Here is a 27,389-nt window from a genome sequence, read left to right on the forward strand (position 1 = left end):
TGAGACAGGTGATGATCAGATTGGATACTGAAAAAGCTTTTTCTCTGTTTGGATGGCCAGGCATTGGGTGAGGTTGTGTGGGATGTGGTGGAGTCACCATCAGCAGTCACCTGGAGCTGTTTGGGACATGTCAGGGTCGAATACTGGGTGATGTGGTTTACTGGTTTAGGAGCTACAGTTCTGGATGGGTGGTGAGACTTGGTAATCTTACATCTCTCTTCCAACCTTGATGATTTGATGATTCTGAGTGCATTTTTATGACCAAAATCTTGATCCTCAGTAGCTCTACAGTGGTCTAGGGATTTCTTTACAGAGTTTAAATATGCAGTACATATTAAGAGACTATTTTTACTGTATATTGAACACTGTAAATAGAATATTAGGCTTTGACTGCCTTTCTCCTTCCAAACTAGGGCCAAGATGAAAAGCAACCTTTGTTTAGTGGTCATACAAGTAGTAGAGTCTGATATATGGTCCCAGTGCAAAAATGCATGTTAGTCCATGCTGCCTCCTGGGATCATTAGCTTTCTCTGCCCTGTATTCAACCCCCAAACCCTATATATTGACACACATGCAAAGTTTTTGTGCTACTGATGCCCCAAGCTGTCCAGGGGAGAACAACCTCAGCAGCACAGCTTTTGTGGCTTGACAAGGCTGTTCAAGTGCACAATTCAGTTGTTAGGGAGAGGCATGGCACTCCTCCAAGAAATTTCTGCCTTCCTTTAATTAAGAGATGACCTTTTCTTGTAATTTCTCCTTGATCAAAACTCTTATGACATTAAAAGACTGAAATCACAAATGAGAGGAATTTTTTGAGAAGGAATGTGGATGCAGCTCCTTAAGTTAGAAGCAGAATTGGATCATTCCGTCAAAAATGAAGAACAAAGAGAAAATTTTATACTTTCCTTGTATTTGATGTATATTTACTTAAGTTTCATATAGTAAACAGTTAGAAAGAAGCATATTGTTTCTACAGAGATGCACAGACATCGTGACTGATAGACTAAAAACTAAAAGAAAGTGCTCTACCAGACTGTCTGTATCTGTCTGTAGAAAACTGAATACATATAAATATACAGGTTTACAGAAACACAATGATGTCTTTAAATTCCTTTGCTTTTTAATGAGTGTCTAAATCATGATTTGAAGCATTCTGATATCATTGCCATTTTAATGTGTTTGAGTGATACTATTTTTTATTTCCCTTCCTGTGGGTGAGATGATGCTCTGTATTCCTTTTTTGCATTTATTTTTGGAATTAGCTGTTAGAAGGCCCAATCTGAAAATTCCAGGATAAATTTTTAGGACTGCACTTCACTAGATCAGTTCAGTTACCTTGTTATTTTCCAACATTTCTCTGGATAATCTAGCTTTTGTCACATGATCTTTGCTTATTAATCCTTGAAGGCTACTCTGATCACAGATTGAAGCTATGCTTTGAAGCCTACCACTCTTATTTTTAACAAGAGAGCTAAAATACTTAGCAGATCAGATACAGAGAATACAATATGCTACTTTGGTAGCCGGACTGCATGGCCTGGACTTGGTAGGATACAACTTTTCCTGTCATATTTTACCATTTATGACTTTATGTAGAATGTGCTGGTGGTGAATTTTAAGTATCCTTTGATTTCTAAATTCCCATTCATTCTCTATTTGCAGTAACTAGCAGCAGATTTCTTTTTCAAGGCATCAATAGGATCAATATCCTAATACAGATTGTTCAACATTCTTGCACTTGTGGAGGATATTTTGTGGCCAGGTGTGTCACAGCACTTACTCTGCTGCTCGCTGAATTTGTATTGAGGGTTTGAAATTGCTTTGAAATCTTGCTTTACAATGCAATTTAATTTACACAAAGTAAACTAGAATATAAGTAATCATGACCTGAAGATACATTACCTGCAGGCATCCTGAAATCCAGTACTTAAAGATATACCCTCTTTCTGTGCATTATTCTGTAAAATGACTCAGTTTAAACCCTGGTTTTGAATTATATGAAATGTTGTGTTACTCGATGATACTGTATTTAGCAAGGCCCTGATCCTGCAGACACTTAGTCACTTTACATGTGTGAGCACTGAATTCACATGTCACATTGACTTAAGGATTTAACAAACTCTATTGGAAAAAAAATCCAAAGTAGGAATTGCCTAAGAGGAAAGATATGAACTCTCTCTCTCCCTTCTTGTCTATCTGGTATAGAACTGTGTGTCTAAACAAACACACTTCCATAAGAGAAACCTAAACACAATAAGTCAGTGCTATGCAAATGCTGCAATAATAGTAATATTTCAGGACTGAGTGAACACTGCTTTATGGGTCTTGTCATGGTTTGTGAAATGCACCTGAAGCTTATCCTGGAGGTTAGAATGGCTTTCATTTTTGAAGAAGGCTGTTTTGAGGAGAACCACTGTCTCTATGGGCTTTATACAGACTGATTGAAAGGAAAATAATGAGGGATGCACTTTGGCCCGTATTTGAGAATTTCTGAAGTTTCCTAAAGGTTGTGTGGATTCAGTGTGCAAGCAATGGAAATTTTTGGAAAGTCAAGTATATGCACTTTATTCAAATTGGTTTAATTCTCTTTCAAATGGCAGGAATTCTGTGATCAGTTTGTTCCTAAAACAGAACAAAAGTACCAATGGGTCTTTGAATATTACCTGTTTCATATTGTACAGTATCTCCTTTGAAAGAAGATAGAATTATTTTCTTTTCCCAATGTCCACTTTTATTTCAATTAGGGAAGATATATTCCAGTCATTGTGGTGCCTGTCAGCACTGCAAGTGATCATGGTTAATTACAACTCTTTGAGATTGATGAATGCTGTTCATGTAGACCAGCTGAGTAAATATTTTTTCAGTAGCCTTGAGCATTTTGGGTTTTTTTATGGAATATACTTTAAAGTCAAACCCCATATTTCTGCTGAGATTTCTTATGTTACCATCTCTAGAAAATAAGTAATACTTCACAAGTACAATTTCATGATTGTTCTCTCTTTTCTTTGGATTGATTAATCTGGTTCTTGCAGTTTGGTTATTGCTATTGGAAAACAGTTCTAAGCTTGTCTTGTTCAGGGAGAATTGGCCAAATACCTGCAATATTCTGCTCAAACTGGGACAGAATAGCAGTTCCTTTGTTGGTCCCAATTCCTGTGATCGATTTGAAGGGAATGGTGAGGGGTCAGGGAAAATGCAGTTACTGTGCTTCTGACAAATGTTGCTGTAGCCTTCTGAAAACAAAGCAGAGAACAGACATCTTTGCAGTCCTGACTTTGAACAGCATTCAGTATTTTTCCTGTTTTCAGCTGCAGTTTGCCAGTTGTCCCTTAATAGCCATGAAGATAGGAAAGGTGCTGAAGGTTCCACACAAGTCGCTAGGAAAATCTATGCTCTTTACTGTAAAATACGGCCTAATTTCCATGTGTCATGTAATAGCAATGTTATTGTATAATGCTGCAGTCTTTTTGTACTGTGGTTGGTCCTTAAGTCTTAGATTAGTTCATGCTTTAGGAAATACTGGTTTTGAATTGTACCATTGCATGACTTTAGTCACTGTTTACATGGTTTCAGTAACCATAATAATCAATATAGTAATAGTACTACTAGTACTGTTTGTTTTTACTTCACTCCCCTAATTTCAGTAGTGTACCAGCATACTGATTGGAAATCCTGTTTGTTTCGTCTCAGATCCATAGAATTCTCAGCCAGAGCAATAATGAAACTGTCTCTGAAGTCCCTGAGATTTCAGATATAAGTGCTCTGTAGTTGCACAGGGCTAATCTGTGACTCTGTAATTTGTTAAAGAAATGGCAGGAGTGTTTAGCTGTGGATGTGAATAGGGCTAAACAACAATTCTGAAAAAGTTTCCTTTTTATCTGTGGTCAGTCTGTCACTGTGTTGTGATAAAGTTTCTTAGTTTCTTGTGTTGGTAACACCTGATCTATTTAAGTATTGATGTGAGTGTATTTCTTAAAGCTTTTCCTTTGTTGCCTCTGCACAGTATGTCTTCCATGGTCACCTCATCTTCTCCTGCACTCAGTTCTTTGGAAGTCTCATGCACAAATTTAGCCACGTTTCAGTGTCAGTTGCCTGCTGTTCTGTGTCTCCTTTTGTCCAGTCTAAATTCTGTCTTGTGTCACTCATATGTGTTCACAGTTGTTTTGTTAGCTCAGTATGGCTGAATCTCAGCTTTAGAGCTTATAGCTTTTCACCTCTTACACACTCTCAGCTGCAGTGAATAATCAATATTCTATGTCATTGATAATTCAAATCTAAAAATTTTCTATGATGTGATGGATCGTAGAACCAGGAGTAGGGTCTCAGTTTTAGTCTTGCAAATTCTGAATACAAAGGGATTTTATATTTCTTTATTTTTTTAACCTGTCACATGAAAACTCCTGTCCAAATTCCCATTGTTATGCCAACATTTTTCTGTAACCTTTCCAGTTGCAGCTTGGCTCCACTCATATAAACTAGAGATGTCCTACAGATAGGACATTTCCACTTTTTCTACTGACTTATCTCTTGCTCAGGTTCTTCTTTTGTCTTCTCTTTCATTGGATTTCACACATAAATTGTTCCCTTTCACTTTCAAGGTACTTCAAAACCTGTCCTCAGTGATTTTTAGTTGGGTTTTTTTTTTCCTCAAGAGGCCATTTCCTGCCTCAGATCTTGCTAGTTTCTGCTCCCATACTTTCAACTTTTTATATCAGTTTCTCCCAAGCTGCCCTTTATGCTTGAAAGAAACTTCCTATAAGTGTCTGCAAAGCCACTTCATTGTTTCTCATTTTGTTTCTGTTTAATCTTACTTTTCCTTTTACTCATTTCCCATTTTTTCCCCTCTATGAAGGTTAAAAAATATCACAGAGAATCAAGCTTTTGTTGTGCTAAAGTTGCTATCTCTAATTATGCCCCCGTTGGCTCTCCAAATCTTGCCTTTTATGTTAAATTCAAGCCATAAGCTCCTTGCAGAGGTTATGTATCTTGTATAAGCAATATTGAGTTCCTGCATAGTTCAGCTGTGACCTGAGATGATTTAAACCAAGAGTAATGTTAGTGTAAGTATTACATAGCACTTCATTGATAAGGTAAAGGTATTGACTAGTCCTAAAGCTAACCCAAACAGCAATTTACTCTTTCTTTTCACCCCAAAGCAGCATAGACTACCTGTCTGCTCTGATGTATGGTTTATCGTTACTTCCTTTGCCCTAATATCCTCTCCAAATACTTTCTGTCTTCTTCAGCCGTGCTTTGTCCCTTGTGTCTGCAGCTAAGACAAGATGCATTTAATTTTTTTGTCTGTACATCTTATCTCCGTGTCAGGTGTAAGATAAATATTTTGAAGAACATCACATACCAATTCTTAGTTATTAATTCCTTATCAGTCTGTCTATATGGACATAGGTGCTGTGTTCCAGTTGTGTGAATAATTCTGCTGGCCTAGATTTGAACTGGGTTTTGGAGAAGAGAGGCAGAGGGTGTGCTTTGATTATTGCAATAGCTTGTAACAGCTTGTTGCTCTAGAGGCTGACCTCAGCAGCGGCTCTTATCAGAGGTTTTCATTAGCTGTGTACCAGCAAATGCTGCTGTAATTCACTGGCCCCTACAAGGGCTGCTGTCAGGATCTGTGCTGACACTAAAAAACCTCATTCTCTCTTAAAAAGCCAGGCAGCTACAAATGGGCTTTTCTCCTCAGTGCACATGCTACAAGAATTTAACTTTGCTGAGAGGGGGACAGTCTGGAAGCCTTGTTGAGCAGCTGACCAAGGAAGTAACCCTACCCCTGGAAAGAGTGTTGCCTTGATCTCTTGGCAGTACTGACCAAGTAGCTATTAAGAAATGGAATATGCTTTTGCTAATAAGTGAATGCAACTTCACTGCCTGTTGATCTTGGCTTCCATTATTCTGGTTTTGCACAATTTTAAGTTCACTGAGTCTTTCACATCTGTTTATGATGTGAGCCTTTCACCTCTGGGTGCTTATTTAGACCAACATGGAGAATCCACATTTAAAACACTTTTTCTTGGGCTATTTTGAAGTATGTCAGTCACCAGCATACAGTAAATGCTGATTGAGATGTTGTCTTTTTGAATAACAGTAGTGTTTCTATTGTAGAGGTTTATCCCCATAACAGGTTCTTGAGACCAGTAATTAAGCAGAGGCTTATTATAGGAAGTTCTTCAAGGCTGTACATGCTCTTAAATGTCCTGTATAGTGTGATGTTTGGAGCTGATTTCTGCCTCATCAACCAGAAAAACAAATTGGTATGCTGTATTTCATGTAGAATCATGTATTTTAGAGGAGTTGCAGAGTAGAAACCAAGGCACAGATAAGTCTGGCTTTTTCCCAATCAGTGTTGGGATTTTGAGCCATGGCAGGAAAACCATTAAAGACCAAACAGTAACTGTACAATTAGTCTTGCTTTGCAAACAGTTGCATCACACTGAATGTGAAGTATTCCCTTAACTTATAAAGGGGAACTACAAAACCGTGTATACTTGAGTAATGTATGGCTTTGTGGTTAAAGTTGCCTCTGAGTCCAATTTTGGCCAGAGTGTTTCTAATTACAAGAAGGTAAATGTAGCTGCTTAATTTAGAAAGTACTGTCAATGGAGCTGATAAATGACTATTGACAATCTCTGAGCCAAATCCTTAATCCAATTATTCCTGGGTTTTTGATATATATGTATTTGCGTATGTTTGCTAGTTGGTTTGTTTTTGTGGGGAATTTTTTGTTAGGTTAGGCTTTTTTTCATCTTTTGGGGGGTTTTTGATAGTTGTTATTGTGGGTTTTTTGTCTTGTTTTGTTCTGAGTTCTCTAGCTGTTTCTAGAGTTTAACATTTGTTCATGAGAGCTACTGGCTGAAATAGTCAATTTTATATTGAAAAGTGAACCAAAACTTTTTATATAATTTTTACCATGAGAATGTATATAGATTATGCATATAACTTATCTGCTTCCTCTCCTCATATTCTCTTCAAATGACCAAAATCTAAGCTGATGAAATAAAAGCAGAGATTTTGTTGAAGTGCTTTAGTTATTTTTCTAGCTAATCTTTTCACTATTGGCAAGATTTTAATGATAGTTTGTAATCTGCAAAACACTGAAATAAGTCTTGCCTTTTATTCATATTGTTGCTTGCATCTGTCAATTTGCATGATCAGAATAAGGACTAGATTAGCACAGATGCCAAATTGTGGTGTGAAGAGTGAGATTTTTTTCCTGAATTGTGACTATGTGGGTCTTGCTGTACTCCCTCACCTTCTGTAGATATGGTTTGCTGTATTTCCACTTACCCTGGGCATATGTTCTTGTAGCATCCTCCAGTGTGAATATCTGTACAATTATAGCAACCTGACTGATTGAAAGACCCTGGAAGCAGACGCTGTGCACTTCTGTTCACTGCATTTCCTGCAGCCCTCACCTCTTCTATGGCTGCAGTATCATTAATGTAATATTACAGGTACGTGTCAGAAGTTCTCTGACCTGTTGGATCTATTAGGTTTCACCCTAAGGTCAGTAAGTTCAGAGAGCAAATTAAAATGGTTTACTAAATCAAGAAATTTTACTTTTGCTTCGGTCTCAGCCATGGGGATTAAGTTGTGAAACCATAGTTGGCCCTAAAGCTGCTCAAAAAATCTCTTTCAAAGGCTTTTAAAGTAACCTACCAGGGGCAGTAGCGACATTTTCAACTTTTTTTAAGAGAGGTTATACATCAAGGATGGGTTAAGTATTGTAATAAATTACTTTATAGCCCCTTATTGATGTCTAAAGAAATTTGGGTGAGGGAAAAGGTAAAGGTTATGAGTGTTTATTGGCAGCACCCTGGGAAGATGAAGGTCAATTGGCCTACTGTTCGATGCTTTATTTTGTGCCTTCTTTTTAGGAAAGTGTGTGGTTACTGGTTTTGTCTATGACTTTTTTTGGTTTTAAAATCTTTTCATCAGAATACTAAACTGATATTTGATATTAAATCACATCCCTTATTGTGGAAACATATAGATTGGTAGAATGATTTCCTTGGTTTCCTCGTCTTAATTTTTTCTGAAAGATTCCCTTCCTCACTTACACTGAATTCCAGTTTAACAAATTAGAATAGTGGGTAGAATGATAAAATAACTGACTGAAGTCATGTCAACTTGTCAGTTGAAGTGCTTAGAGGGACTCCATATGAAACAGATGTCAGAATGTGCTATTACAGGAGCCTTTAGGTGCCCTTCACACAAAATTTTGTATCAGGAAGATAAGCTGGGTTGGGTTTCTGAACAAAGATGGAATTATAGGAGTATGCTTTTATTCATTTTCTATTTATGAGTTTGGTTTTGGGACTCTTCCTTGATTTTCTGTTTGGCCTCATGAAACGAGGCCACTTTCTCCTGTTCTCAAACAAAATGTGCTGCATTTAACATAATCCAGCCAACAATTTAGCTATTACTTGCCTTCTATTTAGCTGTTACTTGCCTTCTCCACAACTTTTCTTTATTGTGGAATATCAAATCAGTTGTTGGACTTTCAGGGAAAATATTCAAGAATTCCCTTTTCTTCTTTGCTAGATTTTTTCCTATCCTTATTGATATTACTTTGGCATTTGTGTGATGCAGTTCATAATGATAGTCAATTATGTTAGATGATATCTGCCTCTCTTTCTTTCACAGCTTTCCATTTAAAAAAAAAGGTAATTCACTGATTGATCTATTTTCAAGTCTGACTCCAATTGGACTGTTCATGACAATGGAACTTACTCAGGATTATGTTTATTCCCCTTCAGTACCTCTTCCTGCTTTGTTTGAAGAAATTGTTTTCATATATTAAACGACTTTCACTCAAGCTATGAATCTGTTTGTCAGTCGTCACAGTTTGTGCCCTGCTGGGCCCTTTACTCGTAATCTCTGATTAGTCACACTGTTCCCAGCCTTTGGAATTTGTTACAGTCTTTTAGAGAGGCAAGAGATGGAGAAGGATTGGAGTTATCTGTAAATAGTTAGGCAGGTGGGCACTTCGTGCCAGCTGTGAAAGAAAGTACTCAGCAATTTATTCCAAATTCCACAATGCCCGTATGTGGCATTGTTCTTGAACCCTGCAAGGCTAAATATGAATAAGCATGCATTCTGCTATGGGTGTGACTAACACAGCCATGGGTGGATTCCACTTTTATTCTGCATGACCATTTCATAATTCATTTAATTAGAAAGAGAGAGTAGTAAACCAAGTTTTATGGTTGCACAGTGGCATTAAATGGTGAGCTTCATGAAAGACTGGTAGAAGTGATAAGAGTGTTAATTTTAAATTTTGTAAGAAATCAAGGAAACCAAAACAGTTGGCTGGAAAGATCTGTTGCACTAAAGGAAGATTGTACAAATGTTGTCGCTGTTGTGCTAGCGAGCAATCTCTGAAAAATAAGGTAGGGATTTTATTCATCTTTTTTAGAGATGAAGTACTCTCAGAAAAGACAGTGCAGTGATCTTTCTACTTAATTTTTTAAAAATTTAGGGGCCCAGATTTCTCCTTCTTAGAAGGAAGTAGGAAATATTTTGGGCTAAAGGTGTGATCCCATGTAAGATGCATTCTGTGAAGAATGTGCGCCATCTGAGGATGTATTATGGACCCTCAGAGACAGAGAGGTCTCAGGGAGGATAAATAGATATGCTGAAGAAGTAGGTAGTAATGTCACCAAGGCAGGCGGGTGAAGTGGAATAAGTGTTCCTGGGTGAGATCAGAGCACTGTGCCTGAGTCCCTGCTGAAGGGGGTGAGCTGCTGCTGCCACCCACCATGAAGCTGCAAGTCCGTGTCTTTCAGGGGGTGAATGGCAGGGTTATGCCTGTGGCTGGCTTGTTCCAGAGAGGGAGAGAGACATGTCTGAGTGTAGAAGTGTGAGCTTATGAATGGAGGACAAGTCTCTTCAGGTGTGTTACAAGAGGCTAGCACTTGGATCTCATTTGACATTCAGCAAGACACTTGAAAACAAGCAAGTCTGATATAAAATTTTCTGGTATTAAATTATTGTGTACTGTGTTTTTTTTAACAGCTATAAATGCACCATGAAGAATTGTTCTTGGGGTTTTTTTGTGCTTTTTTTTTCCCCAAAAAGTTTCTAAACATCTCCTCCAATACATGGCATGCTGGTTTCTTCTGGGATAGAATCAATTTTTTCTTTGTAGCTGGCACAGAGCTGCTGTTTGGATTCTATAGGATACAAACTTTCACATTTAATACTGCAAAGTAAAAGAGTACAAACATCTGAAACCACTGAGGCCATTCCCTTGTTTTTTGTGTTCAAAATAATCTTCGTTTTTAAATCTAATTTATTAGCATTGTTGGTATCCTATGACAAGCTGTGTTTTCTTGCTTGGGTGGATTTGACTATAATGACTTTGATAATTTATTTTCTCAAACCAGGAATTGCTACTGTGAAGTAGCTGCTTGGAGTAGTACCTTCAAACCCAGACAGTCTTCACTTTTTGTGCATTTCATCATGTCTGTTGATTTTGCTCACTTTTGTTTTTCTCCTATTTGTACTGTAAAGGCAATGTGTAAATATGTTCATTCTGTTCCATTAAAACTCTTCCCTGGTGCACTGCCTTGGGCTCTCCTTTATACTAAAGCAAGATGTTTCATTTTCAGTTGTAACCACTACAAATGAGCACAGAGAGCTGAATTTTAAGGCTAAACAGTTCCAGGGCTTTCACAGCTATCTGGAATTCTGGAAATTACAGAAAAAAAAAAAATCAAGGACTTGTTTTGACCTGCAGAGTCTTCCTCTAAAGGCAGTGACTCTCAAGAAATATGCAGATTTTTAGGACAAAGTCACCTTAAAAATGCATTTATTATAGTGTTTTTGTTCTCTTTGTCTCTCTACTGTTTGCCTCATGCATTAATTGTTCATAACCTCTGAAAAACACTGAGTTACCACAGTTAAGGTGGTAATTCATCTGCCATACATCACAGAGCAAACTCCCTCTAGCCTATCTGTTTCCTGAACTTGCACTTCTCCAACCTGGAGAGGTGGGAAAATTAAGAGAGGTTAAGATAGTCCTAGAATATCTGCCTTGGTACTTTTCAAGCACGAAGTGCCAAATTTCTCAAACTTTCCTGAGAGATGGGTAGTATCAGTTACTGAAATTAGTGAGAAATCTGTAACTAGTATCAGTTGCTGCTGTGATTGCTTATAAGGAAAATGAACCAAAAAATCCCCTCCAATGAATGAAGTGGAGCTTCAGCTTTTATTTAAGAACAGAATTTCCATGCATTTTATTGACCAAGTAAACTAGTACTAACCCCATTGGCTCAAGCAAGAGTGTGAACACTGTATTTTCCTCACTTTCCCCTGTCCATTTAACCCATAACTGAGAGAGGAACAACCAACACCATTGTTCCAGTCTGGTCTCCAGCTCCTTCCCTGCAGGGGAGATGGTGAGTTACCCATTGAATCCCTCCTGGGGCAGCAGGAAAGCAGGAAAGATCACATCTTCCATTGGGTAGTGACTGTTACCATTGAGCTCTGGTTACCATGGTCTAGAGCTCTGACAACATGGAGAGCTGCTGCTTTACCCCTTTGTCTGAAGTGCAGAAACAACTGGCTAGATTCTTCAAAAAGCAGAATTCTTTTAGGCATCTGTATTGCTTATCTCTCCCAAGTTTTATTTATGTCATAAAAAGGAGTTTCCTTTTATTTATTTATTTTGTTTTTCGTCTTTCTTTTCTGGCCATTAGTCTACAGAGGAATTTGGTTTTCCATTACAGAAGGAGTTTCCTTAAGGCTTTAATAAGTAAAGAGGAATTTCTGTAGGGAAATTTCCTTCCTGATTATGATTATGTGTACTTTTGTGTATGTGTTGGTAGGTAAACAAGGCAGAGGGTAACAGATAGTTCTGCAAACTGTCATGTTTAATTTCCACATATTCATGAACTCTTGGTAATCTGAAATTTCTTGCAAAATGTTAAATTGTGAGTTGAAAAGTTTGAGGGAAAACACCGAAAGCTTGTGCTGTCTGGTTCTTAAAATATATAGAATATCTGTCTTAACAAACACAGTCTAAGCCTGACTAAGCCATAGTCTAAGTCTATGGTTGCCCCAAAATTTCTGCCCAGGGCCCCCAGAGGTGACTTCACTGTGCAGGAACCTCCAAGTTACATTCCCACCACGTGTCTTTTTCCTGAAGTAATCAGTGTGTGTCAGGGGAGAGGAGGTAGGGACAGAAGGCTGTGTGCATCTTTTGTCTCTCATTCTGTGTTCACTAGCTGCAGTCTGCTATGCAAATGGTAATACAAAAGAGAATAGAGGAAATGGCTTTGGATTTATGTACGAGTCAAAAACTAGTTGATTTGCAGACTTTGATAAACATAATTATGGCTGTTTCTCTGTTTTTAGGAATACACTATAGATATAATTTTTGCCCAAACCTGGTATGACAGTCGTCTAAAGTTTAACAGCTCAATGAAGGTGCTTATGCTTAATAGCAATATGGTTGGAAAAATTTGGATTCCAGACACTTTCTTCCGGAACTCAAGGAAATCTGATGCTCACTGGATTACAACTCCAAATCGTTTGCTTCGAATCTGGAGTGATGGAAGAGTACTATACACTCTAAGGTGGGTTTTTGTTATTTGGGTGGAAAAAAACCCAAACCCCTGTTATGACCAGGAATATGAAAATAGTGAATATGAATCAAATTCCTGGTATCTCTTTTGTTATGGGCCACAGGAATTTGCAAGGAGTTGAATAAACAAGAAAATAAAAAAAGATCATTCAATCACAAAAAAGATTAAATTCATAGTATTGAAATATAATGCAGAGATAATTGCCTAAGGATAATTGAAGGGGATAGCAAATTTTGGTCTTATTTAGGTACAGGCAAGATTTGAAAAAGGATGTCATATAGTATATAGCATCATGTTGATCTGTCACTAATACATTGCAGATAAATTATTTTTGGTGTTAATACTTCATAATTTAATTGCCACCAAATTATACTCTGTAAGTAAAATATTAAATGCTTCAAATAATAAAAATTACAAAGAAGTTTGATCAAATCTAAGGGCCCAGTTCTGCTTGTACTTCTTAACATTTACGCTTGCAAGCTATTAAAATCAACAGATCTGTTCATGTGAAATAGGCATAAGCAAACATGTTGGTGATAATTCTACTTGGCAAATGGAAGATGCCTGTGCTGCTTTTAAGGTTAATGCTATCTGTACTGATTTTTGAGTCACTTTTCAAACAATTCTTGAAAGGCTGCAGTCTACCAGAAAGTATTTTAGGGTCATCTCTGCCATATTTTCTAAATACGCTGAAAAAATCTTGTAGTAAGTCAGGAAGAAGTAGTCTATGCACAGGATGCCATAAATATGATTTTGCTCTTAAGAGTTCATTTATTTGTTTATTTATGTATCTATTTAAAACAAAAATGGCACTTTTAATTACTTTCTTCGCAGTCATTTATGCTGTGTTTATATGTAGTCCATGTTGCATGAACAATTTATAAAATTCTCTTGCATTGCATGTAAGAAGAATTAGAATGCTTTACAAGGATTCTCTTCACTGAATTTTTTCTTAGTATGCATCATTTTAGAGCAGACATCTCTGAAGAACATTTTTAAAATGGTTTATTATGCCAGTTGGTGTTTATAAAAGCCTCTAGAGACCCCCTTCTGTTGACATGCTAGTTTATTTTTTCTTTTTCTAGCTAGCAATTGTAGAGTCATACTTGGACTTTACCCTTCCATTGTTCGTTCATTTTCAATGCAAAATTTCTTCTAAAGAGATTCAAAGGCACAGAAGGAAATAAATATGAGCAAAAAAAATCATGTGGCCCTCACAGAACAATAGGTTAGAATCACTGTGTCAGAGTATGAGAAATAAAGTTCAGCGAGTTGGTAACAGAACAGACTTTCACCCAGCACTGCAACACTCAAACATCAGAATGGGTGAGGATATGGCCTGAATTTGACCTAAAGTAAAACAGCATTGAAAGGTTCATATCTTGCTTATTGAAGGAACAATAATATGACCTGACAGTGCTCCAGGTTCGTGGGCTCCCCTGTATCACCATTCTTTCCTTGTTGGTAATTCAGGGAGCAGACGTGGTGAAAATGTTAATCAGCCTCACTGAATCTCCTCTGAGGGTAGCCCATGGTCTGTCCATTGCACCAGCAGTGATTCCAGATCCAATTGTGGTGCTTCTAACACAAGGCTCAGCTTGTTTTCTTTGAGTGTTTAACTATCCAAAAATTGAAAATGGAAAGTGAAGGCAATGAATGCATAAATCATAATTGAAATATTTGAAAAGCATCTCTACAGTGATGCAAGTATTCTGCTTGAAAGTGTGGGGAAGGTTCTTTCTTCCTCTCTCCCACAGTGTATGCTAAGAAATACACTTTTCCTAATAAACCTTCGGTCAGGTCATAGTGGCAGCTTGTGTAGAATAAATACTTTGTTCAGAGACTTATAAAACTGTGTGGCAGCTTGTCTCAGAGTCTTTCCCCATCCTTTCTTGTCTAATATGTAAGCATTGCACACAGTCAAGTATGTGAGCATTATGGCAGTTTTGAAAGTTGATTTAAGAAGACATTCTGACTTTCTACACAGTGTTGCCAACAAAAGAGGAGTTATTTTAAATGAAAAGAAGTCAGTTTGAAGTCTAGCCCTTTACTTTGGCTTTCTAGTGAACAGTAGCAGAACTGGGTTTTGTACTAATTGCTTGGAGGACCTGAGGAAATCTGTGATAGCAGTTTTAAAAGCAGAAAGTGATTTGGTTTAGACAATTATGAGTCCTAAAGCAGTTCTAAAGTGTTTATAACTTATGAATTATTTGAATGCCTTAGACATTAAGTAAGTAGAAACATGGGCTGCTTTTTCCTATCCAAATACTGTCTTCACCAGAACCACTTCCATTCATATAGAGCAAGTCCAATATTCCCCACAATTTTTCTCTCATGTAAAGGCACCAGATACAGTGATGCCAAATGCAATTTGACTTGATAAATGTATTCTACAAAAACTTTCTTTATGTGCTCTCATAAGCTCCTCTTCTTCCCCTGTCTTCAGACCCTACTTTTTATCCCCTATTTCTTGTAGAGCTGAAGGGCGCCCCCAAATGAAATTTTTGAAATGACTTGAAATACGAGTTGAAAGAACACAGATCCTCAAGTTTCATGAAATAATAGTTCATGTTTTGTTCTTTGGTGCTAATACTGGAGGGTTTTTTTCTGATACACAGGAGGCTATTCATAATATCCATTAATTAGCAAAATTTATTTTTGTGCATGTTCTTTACTACGTACTCTGAAGTGTCTGAATCCTTGAATATAACCTTTTTTGTTTTGGTTTTTTTCCCCTTTCCTTTTCTAATTAGGTTGACAATTAATGCTGAATGTTATCTTCAGCTTCATAATTTTCCTATGGATGAACACTCCTGTCCTCTGGAGTTTTCAAGCTGTACGTGGTAAAACACTTTTTTTTCCTCTTTACATTTAGGCTTTAAATTTACTTAAATTTTGCTATCAGGAGAGCAAATGTTTACTTCTTAAGGCTTTGTGGAGAAAGAAAGAACTGACCATTCATGTTTTGACTAGATTTATTGCATTATTTGACGTGCTAATGAATGAATTGGACCACATGCATTTTTAGCTACTTTAAAAATAGTTCTATTGTTTAGGAATCTAATATGATGCCTACTCCCATTAATGGAAATGCATTGTTCTGGAAAAAACTTTGTTTTCTTATGCCTGCAAGACCTTATAGCTTTAAATTAGATTCACATGGTATACTTAAAAGAAAAAATAAGATATATTTTCTTTGACCTGCTCCTCTAAATGCTGAATCAGTATATAAGTTCTTTTCCTCTCAGTGGGACTTATATTATACGAGCAAAACCAGAACCTTCAGGCTCTACTTTTTGATTCAAACTATGTTTATTTAAAAAAAAAAATCCTAGGAAATTTTGCTATCGTAATCATAGAATCATTAAGGTTGGAGTAAAACTTCAGGATCATAAGTTTAATGTATGACTGGACACCAACTTCTGAACTAAACCATTGCAGAAAGTGCCATGTCCAGCTGTTTCTTGAGCACCTCCAGGGATGGTGACTCCACCATCTCCCTGGGCAGCGCATTCCAGTGCTTCACAACCTTTCAGTGAAGAAATTTTTCCTGGTATCCAGCCTGAAATTCCTCTGATGCAGACATGAGACCAAGTTCTCTCATCCTGTTGTTGGCTGCATGGGAGAAGAGGCCAACTCCCACCTTGTGACAGCTCCTTTCAGGTCTTCCCTAACCCATCAAATTATGTACTAATAAGTGTCTGTACTTTTAAGATCTTTCTGACCATTTATTGATAAATGTAATGACAGTTGCATTTTAATAGTGATGATTCTGAGCCAGTTTTTTGCTACTGGAGATTGAGAATGCCATGTAGATATTTTTTAAACGTTTGTATTTATGCAGGTTTTGACTGATCTTACATTTACCTAGGCTTAAAATTGAGGCCACATATTTTGTGGTGAAATTTTAAGTGTATCAGGAGGACTATAGGTGGTCTAAGATCCATTTTATTTATAGCCCTGGTTTAGATTGTAACTTCAGAGATCAGAAAACATGCTTTGGTACGTTCTATGGCTGAATGTTTGATTTATTTTGTTTTATTCTAGATGGATATCCCAGAAATGAAATTGAATATAAATGGAAGAAAACCTCTGTTGAAGTGGCAGATCCAAAATACTGGAGACTGTATCAGTTTGCATTTGTAGGGCTACGAAATACAACTGAAATTTCTCATACCTTGTCTGGTAAGGCAAAATGTTGAGTTTTATTTTGTGCAATATCTATTTAGATCAAGACTAACAGATGAAGATACAACCAAAAACCGCACTAGATGTCCTATAAATATTCTTTTTTTTTTTAATTTTTAGGTGATTATATTATTATGACAATATTCTTTGATCTCAGCAGACGTATGGGATATTTTACTATTCAGACATACATTCCTTGTATACTCACAGTTGTCCTTTCATGGGTGTCATTTTGGATCAATAAGGATGCAGTGCCTGCAAGAACTTCTCTGGGTAAGAATGTCTTTTTTTCAGCCTTGAAGCATCTGGTACTCCCAAAGAATACAAATGTGCAGCGAGGAGTAAATTAACCACAGTTTAATCTCCTTCAGATTGTGACCATTGGTCATTCTCCCTCTTGAGCTGCAGCATTGGCAGTAGGGGAATCCTGCTGTAGTTGCATGGCAGAGTTTAAGGAAGCAGTGCTGAGCATGGAAATCCTGATCCAAGTCTTTATGTTCTGTTGTCCCCATAAAAACCTTTTTTTCTTCTTTATGTTTTTTGTTATCATCTTCAAGGACTGTCATGGGGCAATTACTAGTATGACACTTAGCATCATGGAACAAATGAAGGCATTACTACATGAGCAAAAATGGTGAAAATCTGATTTAACTTTTTTTGTTGATTTTTTTTTTGTGTTGTTGACATTGGTTTTTGGGTTGTTTTTTGCTTGTTTGTGTTTTGTTGTTTCTTTTAATAGAATGATTCAATTATCCTTTTAGATCCAAGATAGGATAAAACTTGCAACCAAAGTTGTACTTCAAGCAGTTAAATCTATAATACAGAAAAACCTGCTTTTACTACAGAAAGTACTGAAGTGTGTTGCAAGTTGTAATACAAAGATAATTCTGTTAGTGTCATCTTGGCTGACCTGTTTTGCATGGCATCAGCCTGCTAAGTTTGACTGTTTAGGATTCATAAATTCATAAAAAGTTACAGTCCCCACATAAAGCCTGATAAACAGGTACATGGATTGCACAGGACACACTTGGAGCTCAGCAGGGACAGATGCTTATAGCAGAACTAGTGTCAGCAGCCTGACCTCTTTTGAGGGAAAGGTCAAGAGCTGAGAGTTCTATCTTAGGAAGCTGGAGATATGACTTAATTTTCCTCATCAGTTATAGCCTGGTGAACAGCCCACTCTGACCCTACTAGATAATTTGCATGAGTCTAGACTTTAACTCTCTGCCTTTCCCACTGAAACTGGACCACCAGCAAGCCTCCCAGATTAATGAGTCAAGAGAGAAAGTAAGCAAAAAAAGCATGGCTCAGTAGCCTAATGAAAAGGGTAGAAAATCTAAGTCTTGGATCCTACCTTTATGTTATTTGAAAGTGCTGAAAAGTTTAGTGAAGAGAGTCTAAAGTCTTGAATAAATAAGTGAAAATTACTTTTGATAGTTTTTGGACCTTGATGCAGAAATCTCATCAGATTTCTTTGACTGACTAATCACTGAACATCATTGTGGATGCTGACTAGTAACAATACTATAGTTATAACAGGAGAAACTATTTGTATCCTTCTAGTTCTGTATTCAGTTTTTATTTTTAAAAAGTACTTTTTATATGCCATAAACCTAGAACTCTATCATGGTTAAACTGAAGTTTTCAAGCTCTCACTTCAGCTTTACCAGCCTTCATCAAGATTAAATACAAACATTTGTAATATCTTATTTACAGCTCCCTGCAGGTAACTCTGAACTCCTTTTCTTGTAAACACGGAAAAGCCATCATGTGACAGATTGTGGTATGACTTTTCTTGCATGCAAATGTTCTGGAGAAGGAGAAAGAGAGCACCTGTCAAATAGGCAGAATTTTATGGAAAGAAATTAATACAAGAAAGACAAAACTTAGCAAGGTTTAACACAGCAAGTAGCTGTTTTCCTGTGGAAGGTTTGCTTCCTGTAACAGCCTCATGTGCCTTTCAGATAGAAGACAAGGCTGGAAAAATTTGTGTTTCTTTTTGTCCTCTCTGAACAGAAGTTGGTACAGGGAATGGTGGGTGCCACTTCCCACCCAGAGGGTGTACTGGGTTCTGCTACACTGAAAAGGCTGGATCTTTTTCTCTCATATATATTGGAAGATCCTAGAAGATTGTGGTTTCCCAGAGCAAAATATTTGAGGTGATAGCAGATATTTAAATACACAGAAAAATGCCAAGTCGATTTTCAAAAGTATCTGATGGGAGTGAGACACTTTTGAAGACATCTGTGGTTATCTGCTTGCCCTTTTAGGCATGCAGTTCCATTGGAAAATCTCTTTGAAAAATATTCCTACTTTCCTGCTGCAGGAACAGTCTGTAATGACCAGTGATTCCATGTTTTGATTTATGAGCCATAGACAGCTTTAGCCTGGTGAAACACTTTTTTTTTTTCTTTTTGTTGCTGTTTGTTTGCTTGATTGTTTGCTTTGTTTTGTTTTAAATAATCTTGTGCATGTAAATAACAATTTATTTGTGTGTTGGAGTATTGCTCTCCAAAGGAAAGGTCACACCTTAATTTTGGGTTTCTATGTAAAAGGCTTTGCAACTCCCTGAAGCATCAAATATAGGAAGAAAGTGTTAAAACTGTATGAATGCTAAACTAATGAAGCGTGGAAGTAGTTGAGACTTTGAACATGCAGCTGTTAAGGCCAGTTTGTTCTTTTAATTAGCTCATATGTAAGTGAATAAAGGGAAACATTTCCTATTACTTAAGACACAGTGTTGAAAGCATATCTGGTAACTTAGAGAATGAGACCAGAAAAATGTGGATGTCATCAAATTTGATCTTCTATGTCTTCTTCAGAAGCAGACAACTGGAAACATTATTCATTTTTCTTGTGTTTACCAAAAGCTTGAAATCATTGATAAATAGCTCACTTTTTATTTCTGAATGCATAATTCTTAATATTTTAAACATTCAAGCTAAGGGACTTCCCTTTGCTTATAAAATTTGTGTGCTTATTTGTACCTGCTTTTCTACTGTACTTATGTGTATATTTCATGCCAGATTGATAAAATTTCATAAACTTAGTGTCATTGTTTATTCAGTGTGTGTTGAAAATGGGAGAGACTTAAAGGGAAGGTGAGATGTGCTGCTTTCTCTGTGATCCCATGGAAGCTGCTGCATCCCTAGGGTTGGATTCTTGCCATAGCACCAATGCACATGGATGTAATCAGTGCTGAACCCACTGACCCCTCCTGGGAGTCAGTTCTTACATGACTCATCCATGAATTAAGAGCCAAGATGATGACTTTTTCGATGACAATATGATTTGATTACCTATACATTTCCCTCTTTCTGTCTTTTTTTCTTTTTCTGTCTTTCCCTAACAGGGATCACGACGGTGCTGACCATGACGACACTGAGTACCATTGCCAGGAAGTCACTCCCAAAGGTTTCCTATGTGACAGCAATGGACCTTTTTGTTTCAGTTTGCTTTATTTTTGTGTTTGCTGCCTTGATGGAATACGGCACCTTACATTACTTTACCAGCAACAGAAAAGGGGACAAAGGAAAAGAAAAGAAGGCAAAATCTAAGCCATCTGTAAGTTTAGTCAAACAAGAAAAAAAAAATAAATACAGAGTGGTTTTTAATGTGGTTTTCATTTTGAAAGAGTGCTTCTTAAGTAGAAAAGCTAAGATAGCTTTCAGAGATAATTAACTAGTATTATTTTTTTTTCTCCATTTTGTTGCAGTTGGGGGCTTGTACTAGTTTTGTGTAAACACAACTAGTGAGCAAAGGGTTTGGATGTTTTCAAATATGTGAATGAGGACACATGAGCCTAAGGTGGAGATTGGTTTGATATAATATTCCATGCCCGTGGTGCTTCTAGAACTGTCCATGAAGTGGGTGCCCACAGAGATGGTTCTGTAGGGGCACGATTCTGAAAACAGCACCTGGCAGAGAACCACAGCTAAAACTGTAGAGTGAAGATAATGTAAATGGACTGAAGGTATGAGGATTTCTTTGCATCTGCATCACTTAAGTCAAGTCTTACAAGTGTTTGCAAAGGGAAAAATGTTTATTATTAGCCAGTATTCTGAAATCCCACCACAGAAATTCTGTCTTAACTCTTTTCTGAATTGGCCTACATGTTTCTCTCCGGCTAAATGAACCTTCTGCTTTTAAAGTTGATGGTAAGTTGATGGTTTTATGGTAAAGTTCCACACATCTCAGGATTGAGTATTATTCAATTTTAAGTGGCTTTCTGTTTGTGTAGTAAAAATACTGTAATTTCCAAAGAATTTATTGTTGGAATTCAGTACAAATATTTAAAGGTGGTTAAAGTAAGAAAACATGGGAGAGGATGAGGGGAAGGAATATAAAGCCCCTTTCCAAATCATCTCCCTAAAAGATGCAGGAGCCTACCTGAAGCACAATACTAGTTGCCTTTTCTGGATGAATATCAGCTGAATATCAGCTCTGTATGAGGTGAAACAGAAATTGATATGAAATTAGAGAAGTAATTGCAGATATAGAAGTGCAGAAACCCTGTTATGAACCATTTCCATTCTGCAACTCATGTCAGCAAGAACTGCTGCCCCCATTCCAAGCAGCACTCTGGGCCTCTCTCTTATAGGGGCCCTGTGAGGATGTTGGGGCTTTAAAGCAGGGAAAGGAGAGCCTTAGGATTGACTTGGTGAGCTGCTCCAAAGGGATCAGCTGTGTATTTAGGACAAGGCTCATGGTGAAGTGTTAATACTTCCCTGTGAAGTTAATACTTCCCTGGTCAGACATCACTCTGAGCCTCAGGGAATCCTGCACAGCTGGGAAAATTGGAAAATGGAAACCCCAAACCTGCTTCCTGTTAGTGGTAGAAACAAATGTGGGCACAACAGAAGGGGCAGAAGAATGCAGGCTTTGGCAAGGGCCACATCTGAGCTAGGAGGGAGGGGGAAAGGTAACAGAGGACTGGGGGTGTCCCAGGGTCAGCACAGCAGATTGAATTTCAGGTAACTACTGCAATGAAGTCTCAACAACGTTTAGTGAACAGAGAGCTGATAGGTCTACCCTTGGCTTGGACAATATCAGGAAATTCTGCTTTATTCAAACCAGGCAGATTTTAAAGATCAGCTGCTGACAGATCAAAAGAAACTGAAGTAGTTTGCAAGTATGCTCTTATTGAATGAAATAATGACACTTTGCAGAATCTGTTCACACATCGCCCATGTGTGCAATAATCTGCCAAGAGCTTTGAGATTTTCAGTGCATATGAAAATTTTAAATGTAGAATAATGATGAGATAGAAACTATGAGGATTACTGAATAAATAGGTTGAATTTGCACTAAGATTAAAATTAGCAATATAATACTAAAAATACTGTTCAAGTGTGTTTTACTGGGTTCCTAAACTATGCTTTTTACTTTGAACAAGTTGTAAAAAGAAATATTTTTGCACAGAATCCCTTGAATATGTTATGGCTATAAGACCATTAAGACCATACAAAATAAAGAGATTACTCTAAAAAAGGGAGAATTAAATTTAATATACTTAGGTGCAAGGATTCTAATTTGATAGGAGTTTTTCTGGTGATGTTTGATAAAAAGCTGTGACTTTTCTTGCTCCAAATAAATAAAGAAGGCATCTAATTAGTTAATGGGAAATCATACCACTACAAATTATTTTCTCTTTTTTCTTCTTTTTTTTTTTTTTTTTTTTTTTACCCTTTTCTTTTTTCCCCTTTATTTTTGTCAAAGACTTCTATTAATTCTTTTTTCTTGTGGTAATGGATATGTAATTCAAAAAACCGGTTTAATTTTAAAAGTCAGTTTAATTCCTTCTGAAAACTCATTTACAAGTGTTTTTTTTCCTTGGGAAACTTGCCTTGCATAGATATTCTATTTCTATTGAAAAAATGCAGTAAATGGTTACTATTCCAGTTACTGATGCCAATAAGCCACAATAAATGATTTTGTTAATTGTGAGATTTTACAAAGGATTACAGCAGTTTTATCTTAGAAAATATGTGCTGGCATCATTCAAGAAAGGTAGTATGAATTGGCTTATGCAAATCCACATTAGTAAGGATAATGAGTTTGGGCAGGAAAGATTAAACTTAATTAGTTGTGGATCTTGTTCTGATCATCATTTCACCTGAAATGAATGTATCACCTGTGCCATGATCATAGAAAATGGCTTTCTTTTGTCCTTGTATTAGTGTTATTGCAGAATAATGGGGGTTTGATCCTATCAAAGTGTATTATAAATGATCTCACAATACATGGAGTTTTATCTACAATTTCAGTAGGCATATCCATATAAAATCAGCATGTACTTCTATATCTACATGTAGTGGGTGTTTTGTTGCTTTGTTTTGGTTTTTTTTTTTTCAGTTTCTGACAATTAATACAAAGGTATTTTCTTGTGAGGAGTTGGACTTTTTTCCTCTTTTCCCTCACATTGCCTCTTACACACATCTTATGTATCTCCTGTAGGTAGTTAAGCCTACAGGATGACTGTGTCTTCCTCTCCCAAGCCACCTCTTCAAACTTGTAATTCAGTAGCCACCTCCAGTGTGTGCTGATGATGTGAACAGTGGAAAGCAGTACTGTAATTTTTTCCTTCTCCCATGGTGTTTCTGTGTTGAGGATTCCTGCTTTATCCTGCTAGTAGAAACAACTCATGCCATAAATCTTACATGGGTAAAACCAACAGTGAGAAAATTTTTGTAAAACTAGAGTAGGTGTGAATCAGAAATGGGCATCTTTCCCTGTTTATCTTCAGCAGAATAAAGATTTTTTTCATAAGTTCAAAATTAATTGAACTTATTTTTCATGTTTTATAAAAATAAGCCCTTTTTTGCAATGCCTCAAATTAGGATAGAAGCATGTAACTCCTGTTTCCTAGTATTGTAAGTATTTTATCCTAACTGAAAAGAATAATGAGATCCTTTATGATGATAATTAGCTCCCTAGGTCATCGTGTATAATAAGTTTTGAAACAGCAGTCTGTGTAAAACTTTCTCTGGCAAAGACACTTATTAAATAAAGCTGTTTGAAAATATGGTGGATACTGCACTGCATTAAAACCATCCCTTGGGATATTGGGTAAAATGCCCCTGAAGTGAAAGAATATCACCTTAACAATATGTAGAACTCTGTGTGCTGGCTAAAGTAATTCCCAGGAAGTGGGACAACAGGACTTTAAAGCATAACAAGAAGGTAAATGATGGCTTCTCACTTTCTATATTTTTTCATGTGTTTTCATTGTCTATCATGTATAATTGGTTAAAATCTTAAATATCCAGTTAGATTTTCTCACTGCTTCCTTTCCTACTGGCCTTACAAGACAAAATACGAAGAATGTAGAGAAGAGAAAACATAATATAAGAGTGGTGTTAATGGAACCCTTCTCTTAGGTCTAAATATTTCAGAAGAGATGCCAAATGTGGGGTGGGATAAGTTGAAAGAGCATTATGAAATAGTTTAAAAAAACCATGAGATTTAGAAAGAGAAGATAAAGGACAGACGAAGAAAGAGAATACCTTTTGAAACAAACACAGGGAAACAAGGATGATGAGTAAAGAAACTATGGAGGAACAAAGAAATAAAAGGGGGAAAGGTGGGTTGTGTTAGTTTAAGTAAAAGGAAGGTTGAAAGACAAAAGCCACAGGTAAGGGAATAGCAAACACTATATGTACTAGGCACTAACTCACCCAGATTTTTTAGTGAGAATTATTAACATACATTATGCTGAGTTTTTATCAGATACAAGGAGGTTGTTTATCAGATACAAGAAGGTTCCAGAAAGTGGAAGTAAGAACTGAGAGCCGGATTAATCAGTGACTAGAGTGGCATTCTCCTAAGGAGTCATGTCTTGGATTATAAAGTGGGGCTGTAATGTTTAGGGATTTAACATCTGGGGGTTAGATGGCCTAGCCTGGCCTTACATGCCTCAGTCTGTTAAACTTCACCAGTAATGCTGTGCTAAACCCATTAGCTTTTTTATTTTTGTGAAAATGTAGCTTCCAGAAACACATTCAGTCTCCTCCTAGACTCCAAAACATGGGAGGACCATCATTCCTTTGTCAGTGATGATTATAGCCTGCTTATGGACTTGGTTGTGACCCAGTTGTCAAGAAGTGAGTGACTTCAAAATGTTTGTCTGTGTTGTGTAGATGGGATCAGCTAACCCTGTCTGTGTAACTAATTATCTACTATTCCCAAATCCCAGAACAACCCAATTTTCTCTGTAGCAGGTGGAAGTCATTCATGATCTTTTGCTTGCATGCACTAATTATGTACAGCAGTTCATCACTTTCTAAGCTCTCCAAACTTTTTTCTTTAATATAAGAACTTCTGTATGTTGTACTGAAGGTGATTATATTGCCAGGAAAAGCCTATGGAATTATTTAATGTGAGGATAAAAACACACAAAACTATATTTCCCTTTTTTGTTTTTTTTTTCCTAAGAAACCACCTGCAATTGCTGTTCGACCTGGATCAACACTAATTCCAATTAATAGCATTAATCATCTCCCTGAACGTGATGATGATTATGGATATGAGTGCCTAGAAGGAAAAGACTGTGCTAGTTTCTTTTGTTGTTTTGAAGACTGCCGCACAGGATCTTGGCGAGAAGGAAGAATACACATCCGTATAGCAAAAATTGACTCCTATTCTCGAATCTTCTTTCCAACTGCCTTTGCGTTGTTCAATCTTGTTTACTGGATTGGCTATCTTTATCTGTAAGTTTCAAGAGGTTTGACAAACTCAGAAGAAAAAAAACCAACTAATTGAACAGTCATTAATACTTATAACTGAGCATAGATTAGAGCTGGTCCAAAATGACTCAAATTGTTTGTATGCTTTAAAAATTTGAAACAATGACAGGAAATATGATGATGTAGTCTCCCTCTTGTGATCAGCCGTAGAACTGGTATTTTGAAGAGAACATTTTAAAATAAATATTCCTAAGATTTTCTTTCCTGAAGACACATATGTATATTCTTTTCCAGCTCTAAGCAAATGCAGAATCACAGGCTATGCTATTTAACTGGACCATCCTACATAAGCTCTCAGTTTTAATCTTAAATGATAATGCAGAAGGATTTTGTAGCATCTCTTACACCTTTACGAACAAAGCCTTAATTAAATGGAATTAGTTACTCTCATTGGTTTCATCTATAAGGTGATGATTTTTTAAACCCTAATTTTAAAAAGTTGAAATGTAACATTTCTCTTTTCAATCAGCTATTTGTTCTCTCCAGTATGTTAAAAAGTGTGATTAGATGATAATTAATCAATTCAGATTTATACAGAATGCAGATATTAGAGCAGCAAGCAATGGATATATCAAAACACCTAAGGGTAATTCTGAGCTTGTCTTATCTTGACCATGAATACAGACTTTTGGCTTTCAGCCTTAGATTACGTTTATGTCTGTGCTCCATTTCCTGTTACTTCACTGTCATGACTGCCCTGAAGTTGTCTGAGAGGTCTACAGCTTTCAGAAATTCCTATCCAGCTGCCATTGCTTGTTTGTTTTATGGAAAACAGACTGATGTTGGCCAAGATTCTGGCCATTAAGACAACAATTTTTGCATACTCAGTGTTGGAGAAAAAAATCAACCTTATATTTGGAAGAATATGTATCGACACAATTTGGAAGGCCTGTAACAGTGCTATAGTCATTGTTCTCAAAGTCACTGTGTTAAATCCCCAGTCCAAGGAGTGCAGTGTGTGATCTGGTCCACTTTGCACACAGATGGTTCTGTTACTGCACATGCTGCTCAATGAGCCAAAGCCAAGTGGTATTGATGTATTGAATGTGTGGTATGGATTGCTGGGTAACCACCTTCTTGATATTTGTTTGTTTCTAATGGAAAGACGTGTTACGAAGGGGAAGTTAACATAATTCTTATGCATGGCAGAACCTTCTTCAAGATGGGATACATTCCCCCAAAATCATAGGACCAGTTCTCCATCCTTTCTGTGGTGAGAGCTTTGGTAGAAATCCTTCAGTGGTAGTCTTTCTGGACTGACTTCTTGGTGTGGAATGTTGCTGGCTGGAAGCATTTGGTATCTCATTTCTATTTCTAAATCCATTGTCTTCATTATGGAAAAGTACAGTCTTTCCTCCTTTCTCAAAAAGAAATTGGTCTCAAGTGAGCTTGCAAAAATCACGGTAAAATTAAGATATGCATTAAGTAAAAGTCAGCATTACACAGAAGACCTTACAGATCTTTAAAGAGGATTAATGGGATTAGCATTTGGCTGTAGGTAAGGATGTTCAGTACTAAAGATAAAGACATGATTAATAGCTAAGAATAGAAAATGTTACATGAAGGGCTCCCCCTACCCCCCCAATATTTCTGTTGAATATGCTCTGTCTTCTGAATTTCTCAGAAAGGATTACTGTATTTATAGTCTAGTTGGTACCAGGTATAGTAAGATATGATATACAATACACACTTCAGAGGAAATGTTACTCCAGTGTTCAGCTCCAAAGTTTAATAGAGAACGTGGGATTATGTGCAGTTGTACTGGGAGGCAGTGTGACAGAAGATCCAATTTTAATTAAATTGGACTTTATTTCAGTATTTAGCTTATGAAATCCAGGAGTGGCTGAGAGAATGT

General features: G+C 36.9%; 1 protein-coding gene across 1 annotated transcript in view; it reads left to right on the forward strand.

Moving 5' to 3' along the window:
- GABRG1 (gamma-aminobutyric acid type A receptor subunit gamma1) overlaps positions 1 to 25,779 on the forward strand; it is a 53,269-nt gene extending 27,490 nt beyond the window's left edge. The window contains exons 4-9 of the mRNA XM_066316782.1: positions 12,373 to 12,593; positions 15,356 to 15,438; positions 16,650 to 16,787; positions 16,911 to 17,063; positions 20,143 to 20,354; positions 25,224 to 25,779. Of these exons, the coding sequence (XP_066172879.1) occupies positions 12,373 to 12,593; positions 15,356 to 15,438; positions 16,650 to 16,787; positions 16,911 to 17,063; positions 20,143 to 20,354; positions 25,224 to 25,502 (1,086 nt within the window). The 3' untranslated portion in view covers positions 25,503 to 25,779. The remainder of the gene's footprint in view (positions 1 to 12,372; positions 12,594 to 15,355; positions 15,439 to 16,649; positions 16,788 to 16,910; positions 17,064 to 20,142; positions 20,355 to 25,223) is intronic.
- Positions 25,780 to 27,389: the final 1,610 nt, after the last annotated feature.

The sequence above is a fragment of the Sylvia atricapilla genome, chromosome 4, assembly GCF_009819655.1.
Source record: "Sylvia atricapilla isolate bSylAtr1 chromosome 4, bSylAtr1.pri, whole genome shotgun sequence".
Lineage (NCBI taxonomy): Eukaryota > Metazoa > Chordata > Aves > Passeriformes > Sylviidae > Sylvia > Sylvia atricapilla.